General features: G+C 62.2%; 1 protein-coding gene across 1 annotated transcript; it reads right to left on the reverse strand.

Moving 5' to 3' along the window:
• Positions 1–286: 286 nt before the first annotated feature.
• SLC45A3 (solute carrier family 45 member 3) lies at positions 287–6,643 on the reverse strand. Its single transcript, XM_068986405.1, has 4 exons — positions 6,472–6,643; positions 4,819–5,601; positions 3,699–3,964; positions 287–1,891 (listed from the first exon to the last, which is right to left on the reverse strand). The coding sequence occupies exons 1-4, from the start codon at positions 6,641–6,643 to the stop codon at positions 1,460–1,462; spliced, it is 1,653 nt and encodes a 550-aa protein (XP_068842506.1). The 3' UTR covers positions 287–1,459.
• Between the last annotated feature and the right edge of the window lie 1,353 nt (positions 6,644–7,996).

The following is a 7,996-nucleotide window of genomic DNA, read 5'->3' on the forward strand; positions in this document are numbered from 1 at the left end:
GTCTCCCCAGTCCCCCGGCAGGACAACGCAACAGGCAAAAGACAGATGAGTGCTGGTCTGTGGCTCCCCCTGCTGGCGGCGCTGGGACCTGCTGCTGCCCAGACCCGGTCTTGACAGGGGCTGGTCTTTCCCCCTCAGAAAAGACACAAAGACCCGTGAAACATAGAAGAAGGCTTTAATTTCATCACCATAAACATTATACTCTGATTGCTCACATACAGCATAAAATATTTACTCCGCTAAATAAATAAGACGTGACATTATTACAAACGGCACTTAAACCCCCAGAGAGATAAGACCTCCTTAGCCCAGGCAGGGGGTGCTCCTGAGTTTCTGCACTAGAGTGCTTAAGCACAGATATGCCCTGGGGGCTGAGACGGATAGAGGCTCAAAGAGCCACACTCTGTGCTTCTGGTCCCACAACAGCCCCAAAGAGGGGACTGTGGAGCGGGCGAGGAAAGGTGGGCTTGGAGGCCCAGTCCTAGAGGGGGCGGGGAGTTTGGGGGCTGGCAGGGTCACGAGGTGGGGGGTTCTAGGGAGGCTGCTGAGACCTGGAGCCCCACCCTTCACATTCCCCAGCCCTCCCCACCTCAGGTACCAGGAGCTGGGGTATCAGTTGGGGTGAGTGGAGTTTGCAAGCTCAAGGTTAGGCAGTTTGGAGGCCAGACCAATCCCTCCAGGAGAAGGAGATTCTGGCAACCCTCAGCTCAATAACCAACCCTCAGCTCAATAACCAACCATCTCAGGGGACCTAGTTGCCGAGGATCTCATCCTACCCAACTCCTAGACACCTTGATTCCCCCTCTACTTAAATAAATAAGTTAAATATTTAAAGACCAGGGTCCCTGTGATGGCACCACAGGAGCCAACAAGCAAAGTCCTAATCAAGTGTAGGGGAGGGGGAATAGCAGAAAGGGGTGCTGGAGGGCGGGGCAGCTTGCCTTCACCACTCAGGATCCTGCTCCCCCCAAGTCCTTTCCGTACTTGCAAATCCTGCAGTCTCACCGTAGAAACTCCTGTGCAGGAGTGGCAATGGGAGAACTGCAGGATAAAGGCCCTTGGTGCTAGAACAGGTGGCTGTGTTTACTCAAATCTGGGATTTACCCCGATCCCTTCACTGGGTGTGTCCTGACCAGGACCCCAGCTGTCCACCCTGAGCCTGGGCGATCCCCAGGCAGAGTCCCGCATTCCAGTGCATGGACCTACTTAAATGCCCTGCCCTTCTCCCCTTGAAGTACAGACAAGCCTTCTGAAGAGCAACCAAGCCAGCCGGCCCGAACGACTGGCATAGGGCTGGGAGGGAAGAAGCACCTCGCTGCCACCGGGAGGCAGCGGAGAGCCACACCAACCACTTTGGCAGCAGCAGAAAGGGCAAGGCCAGCCCCGGCCCCAGGAGGCTGAGCAGGGAGAGCCGGACCCAGGGAGGAAGGCCCTCCGCCCTCCGTGCCTGGCGAGCACCCTACACAGAGTATTTGGCCAAGTCACTCTTGTCAAATACTACCTGCGTGACAAAGTAAATGGCAACCAGACCCAGGCCTGCCGCCGAGACCATGTAGGCAGTGACGGACTGGCTGAGCTGAACGATGAAGCCCATAAACAGAGATGGGGCCACCTGAGACAGCAGGAAGGCGCTGTCCAGAATGGCCAGGTCTAGGCAGATGCCACGGCCCGGGACCGCCCTGGCCTCGGGCGGCTCAGCCACCGCGGTGCGCACGGAGCCGTCACAGGGAGAGGCCCCGCAGAGAGCGGGCGGGGCTGCCAGCAGGCCGCCAGGCCCCCCGTGTCCGTGGGGGGAGGGGGATGCGGCCTTGGGGCTCGGCAAGAAGCTGGTCATCACGACGTCCTCGCTGGCGCCGCCTCCGTCGTCTCCTCGGTACTTGGGCAGGAAAACCTGGGGGAAGAGAGGGGGACACACCAGGACAGGTCAGCACCCAGACACGGGGTCCCCCAGCTGTGAGAACCAGTCCTGGCCTTCATCTCAGGGCCGAGAGGAAGCCAGCAAAGGGTCTCAATGAAAATCGGGAGCAGGGCAGAAAACTGGGCAGACCCCTGCGTGGTCTGCGTCTCCGGTGAGGAGTCTCCTTGGGAATGGGGGTCGGGGGCCCAGAAGAGGATCCCTGAAACCACATGTCGAGGTCTCCTCCAGCTTCTCCTCAAATCAGTGTGACAGATGCAGTCCGTACTGCCAGTTAGGAGGAGGACAGAGCCCCAGGGTAAAAAGGAAAGACAGACGGAAGACAGGAGGGCAGAGAGACACGGCGGGGCGGGGGAACACAGGTGAGGGCCCCGCCGCGCCGGGCCGCACGCTCTTCCCGGCCTCCTCCTCCAGGTCCCTGCCACCTGCCACTGGAAACCCTCGACTCCCGTCCCAGCTGCGCTCCTGTGGGAGCCGTCCTGTCTGTCCTACCATCTGCCACAGACAAGCACGGCCTGACCCTGCCCTGCCTGGGGCGCCCCAGAGCCTCCCATCTGAGGATAAGGCCCGTCTGACCGCCGTTCTGGGGCCCACGCGTGCCTGGAACACCGCATTCTCAGGGTCGGCTGCATCAGAGCCGGGAGCCCGCCGGCGGAGCTCCAGCCAAGGCTCGTGTGCTGCCAGGAAGCGGAGGAGGCGGGAAGGCAGCACGGGGGGCCAACTGTGCCTGGGACCCTGCCCCGGCCGGCCGCCCTGCCCTGGGGATAGACATGCTTCCCAGTCGAGGGGAAAACCAACCCCAGCACATTCCCTGGCCGTGCCCAAGGCTGGCCCCTGGACGCCAGCCTGAGCCCCCAGTCAGCGCAGGAGAGACTGGAGACTGATAAAGGTCATCAGGGCGTCCACAGGGGCCGCGGGGGTCAGGTTCCCCCACCCCACGCCCACCCCTGCAGCTGCCGATTGGGTTAACACCCCCCCCAGCCAGGTGTCTCCTCACCCGTGTCCTGCCAGGGGCAGAGCATGTCTCCCCTGCAGTCTGGAAGCCCCATGAAGGCAGGCTGAGCCTCGTTTTCCTTGGGACACCCCTGGACAGTACTCTGGAACGGGGCTGCAGCTCAGTGAGGCTAGCGGAGGCCACAGAGGTGACCACACAGCCAGGCTCAGAAGGTTCCCACAGGAGGAGGCCCCTGGAGGGGCTGCTTAGAGCAGGGCTAAGCAGGGAGGAGCCCCATGACTTACACAGGGCCCAGGCGAGCGGGGGCAGGGGCTCCGAGATCCGCAGCGGGGGCGGGGGAAGGGGGCAAAGGAGGGAGGCAGGAAAAGGAAGATAAACTGAAAGAGGGGAGGGCAGAGTCGGGAGCCTTCCCCTGTCTGAGACCAGAGCAAGGTCAGTAACCACGTCCCTCCTTGAACAAGGCCCACGCCAGGCCTTTCCCACTCACAAGCTGTGGAAGCTAGGTGCCCCAGAGGTCATCTGATCTAGCCCCCTGCTTCTGCACAGAACACCGCAACCCAGACTGAGGACTTCGCTAGCCTGCTTCTTCAGGATTTCCAGAGGCTTTCACGTTTCCTGCAATCATCCACGTTAAGGGCTTTATAATCCTGACATCAGGAAGTCATTCCCAGAGTCTAATCTACAGCCTCCTTCCGCAGCCCAGGTCTCTGGCCCTGGGACCACAACAGGCTTCCTCTCCCGTCAAAGAACTCCTCCTCCAGCTTCTCTGGCCAGACCCGGGCTCTGGACTGCTCGGCCAGCCCTCCCTGCCCTAGCTCCGCTGAGTACCTGCTTCTCGCGGTGGTAGAGGGAGGCGAGCGTGTAGGGCAGGATCTGCAGGGCAGAGAAGGTGACGCCGGTGAGGGCAGCCGAGGCGGTCACCACCGCCACGCTGCGGGACAGGCACGTGGCACCGGCCGCCACGGGGAAGGCCACCACGCTGGCCAAGTAGACTGCCCGGGTGCCGAACCGCTGCACCAGCCGGTCCATGACCAGGGAGAAGAGCAGGGAGATGGCACACTGCAGGAACAGCCCCAGGCTGCCCATCCGGACCCCTGGGGGTGGAGGGGGAGAGGCCGTGAGACGGGGCTGGGAGAGGGCTCAGCACAGGGCGCAGGGCACGCAGAACCAGGAGCACCGGTCCCTGAGCCCATCCGGACCCCTGGGGGTGGAGGGGGAGAGGCCGTGAGACGGGGCTGGGAGAGGGCTCAGCACAGGGCGCAGGGCACGCGGAACCAGGAGCATTGGTCCCTGAGCCCATCCGGACCCCTGGGGGTGGAGGGGGAGAGGCCGTGAGACGGGGCTGGGAGAGGGCTCAGCACAGGGCGCAGGGCACGCGGAACCAGGAGCACCGGTCCCTGCTGCCCAAGACCCGTCATTGCCAGACCTGCGCCCAGTAACCCACACCCACCCTAAGCAGCAGGAGCCTAGGTTAGGGAAAGTGATCACAGCCACTGGCCAAGGGCCGAGGAAGCCGTTCTCAGGGCTCAGAGCACTCAGCTTCCAGGAGGGGGCCAAGACAGCCCCGCCGGAGGCTCCAAAGGAAGAGTTTGGGACGCCTGAGCTGGAAGGGGCTGGCCATGGCAGCGGCGGAGCAGAGGGCACACAGAACGTGGAGCCAGGCAGAACTCGGCCCGGCCTCCGGACCTGAAATAAGCTCAGCCTCTCCTTCTGCCAGGTTGGGGCAATGACTGATCAAAATTTTACACACAGCCCGAGGCTCCGCTGAGGTTGCAGCCAACCTGGCGCTCTTCTCCCTGACCAGCTGCACAGGCAGCCTGCACGCTGGCCCGTTTTCCAGGTGGGGAAATCGGGGCCCAGATGCCCAGGCTGTGGGCGTCTCCCCACGCCCGAACATCCATCGGGAGGCAGCTCCCACAGCAGCCCCCCAGGACAGCCAAGGCCTTACCTTCGTCATAGTGTCTGCGGGCCTCCGTGCCTGGCTCAGCCCCGGGCACGCCCTGGTACAGCCCCTCGCCCACGAAGTCTGTGTAAAATAACGTGAACGTCATGAACGCCATCCAGCTGCACAGCTCTGCCACGAAGAGCCGGCGCAGGGCGCGGGGCATGCGGCAACAGAGCCGGCGCAGCCGAGGACAGAGGGCGCCCAGGCTCCGCAGGGCCAGGCGGGCGCGGCCCGGGCAGCAGGGCGGCACCGAGGGGGCGGAGAGCCCTTCCGCAGGCTCAGCCGGGCCCAGGGCCGCCTCCTCGGCCACGAACGCCGTGGCCGCCACGCAGGTCAGGAAGATGAGAGCGAGCAGCCCAAAGAGGCACTCCTCCTGGGTGCCCAGGTAGGGCGCCAGGGCGCTGGCGTCCCAGTCGATGGCAGGCAGGAGGTAGCCCAGGCAGCCCCCGAGGCCGATCATGAAGGCGTAGACGGAGAAGGCCTGGCGACAGTGGTCCGGGTCCCGGAAGAGGTCGGAGAGCAGGGCCTCCAGGGGCGTGAAGCACAGCTGGCCGCAGAAGGCCAGCAGCCCCACTCCCAGAATCAGTAGCGCCAGCTCCAGCGGCCTGGTGTCCGGGCACAGCAGCCCCGCCAGCCGGCTGGCCCTCGGGATGAGGAAGAGGCTCAGCAGAACGCCCAGGGACAGGGCCCAGATGAAGGGCCTCCGGCGGCCGTAGCGCCCGCGCCAGTGGTCACTGGCTGAGCCAAGCAGCGGGACCGAGACCAGACCCAGCACCGGACCGATGCCTGCAAGAAGCGTGAGGAGTGTGAGCAAAAGGCCAGGGCTTGGAAGGCGCAGGGGACAGGGACCGACCTCCTCGAGAAGGAGGGATGCGGTGACGACACCGCATGCAGGGCCCGCTCCACACTGGTGCTGTGCTGACCACTTCACTGGACTCCGACACACTCCTCATAACTGGGATCACTAACACCCCATGCTATGACAAGGAAACTGAGGCATGAAGCAGCCGGTCAGTGATAAGTTGCACAGGCACGGAGCCAGGGAGGGCGGGAGGCAGGGTTTCAACAGGCAGGCTGACCCCGACCCTGCCATCCCAACAGACCCCTCTTCCTGGGAGTGAAGAAAGTGACCGTTTGCTTGGTCACCACCAAACGATGGTGCCCATTCGCCTTCTGTAGCTTTGGCAGAATTCGTCTCCAGTCAGGAGCCCAGCCCCTGCCCTGAGGGCCAGAAAGAGCCCTTGCTGGTTTTGGGGGGGAACCCCAACCCAATTTATCCGTAGCTAAGTTAGCAGTACAGCCGGGCTAAGTCTCCTAACCTCTCATTAGCCTCCACTGTCTTCTCTGTGAAATGGGTAACCTCAAAGCGTTACTGCAGGAGTTGGATGAGGCCACAGGTTTGAATTGCAAAGGGCAGTTTCTCCGCGTCTCAGGGGGCCGTATGTGTGTAGGGGCCTGGGACACAGAGGTAACCAGGGAACAGCCCTGTCCTCCTCTTTCTCTCGGAGCCCCTTGGTGCGGGGTCAGCCCTCTGCTCAGCAGCACTGACCCCCTGGCTCAGGGGCAGCAGGCACCTTCTGGGTAGAGACACTGGTGTCTTCCTTCCCCGGGAGGCCTGTCTCTGGAGCAGGAGGGGCTGAGGATGTGGTGACTCACCCAGCACCATGGTCATGAACTTCTCCTCCACCCCCACTTCCAGCAGCAGGGGTGGCACGTAGGTGATCCCCGCTGCCAGGCACACCTCCAGGCCGAAGGTCAGCAGGTTGACCAGCAGGAGCTGGGCCTTCCGATGCCGCAGCAGGCGGCTTGCCCACAGTCTCTGGACCATGCTGGACCGAGCAGGTGGGGCTCCGGCCCGCTCACGCGCTCCAGAACGGCTCCGTCTCCGCCTTGCTGCGGACGCCAAGGCCTCTCCTCCTGGCTGCCACCGACTGCCGAGGACTCAGCCAGAAGCCCACTCCTGCGGGCCCTCTGCACAGGTCTGGTTTCTCAGCCATGCTAACCGCCTGTCATCGCGGGGGCCTCGGCAGGGGCAGATGCCAACACTCAGATCCTAAAAGGGCAGGGACAGCCACACACAGAGCATTAAGTTCCGGGAACCCAAGCTCTAGGATTCGCTCTGAGCTCTGAATCTGGATCACTCCCGGGCTGATGGCGTGGCCCTGCCACCCGGCAGCCACCCCCTACCGTGCAGGCAGGAAGTGCATGTTCATATTAGCCTAAGGTTGACCTAATTAATAAGGTAAATATGATTTTTAAACCTCAGTACACTCCAGAGACTACTAGATGTTAGTAATTCTGTTTTGAAATATCTTTGCAACTTCCCTTGTTTCCTAGTATAGAAGGGAGGGGGGAAAAAATAGTGAAACCAGCTGGATTCCCAGTCCCCCAGGCACTGTCATCAAGGTGCCCCTGGAGACCCTCTGCGAGGCCCGGTTTGTTTTTCTCTCTCCACTTCCCAAAGCAGGGCTGTTCAATTCTCCTTTGTTAAGAGTCACACTTCCTATTTCACATTGCCTGGCCACAAGCCAAGCTGCACCAAACTACCACCCCAAGGAGGAGGACAAGGGGAAGAGAAAAGGCTGTGGTTTCTCGGGTTGGGTGTGAGCCTGTCATTGAAACCATTTGAAAAGCACTGGAAGAACCTCGGCCTGAAAACCCCTCTTCAGTTTCTCTCCATGCTCGGTGGCCACGGGGAAGAAGCATTCCCATGTGAGCTGCCCGACTATCAGGGGACAGGGGGGCTGCTCCCACGTCCCAGCCTCACCACCTGGCAGCCACTGTGATGACGCCAGTGACCCTGGGGCGGCTCCCCTCTTGGCCCAGAAATCCCTGCAGCCCTTCCCACTGGGCCTTCTGCTCAGAGATCCCAGCAGGGAAGCACCCAGGCTGGTCCCCAACCCCTCGGGCAGTGGGCCTCTAGGTCTTGCTTCCTGACCACGGCACCCCCTGCAGTCCATTCTGTTTACAAGCGACCATAGACGAGGGAAAGCCAAGTCAGCTGCCCAGAGAAGGCAGAGAGGGGAGCCCTGGTCCCCTAACCTGTCATCATCCCGTGATGGTAGACGGGGGACAGAGAGCCTCAGGCCACTCGTGGCTGGAGCCTGGAGTGCCTTCTCCAGTCTCACTGACTCAGCGCCACAAACGCTGCTGAAAAGCACTATTGCAGTGCATGGTTCCC

The sequence above is a fragment of the Capricornis sumatraensis genome, chromosome 14, assembly GCF_032405125.1.
Source record: "Capricornis sumatraensis isolate serow.1 chromosome 14, serow.2, whole genome shotgun sequence".
Lineage (NCBI taxonomy): Eukaryota > Metazoa > Chordata > Mammalia > Artiodactyla > Bovidae > Capricornis > Capricornis sumatraensis.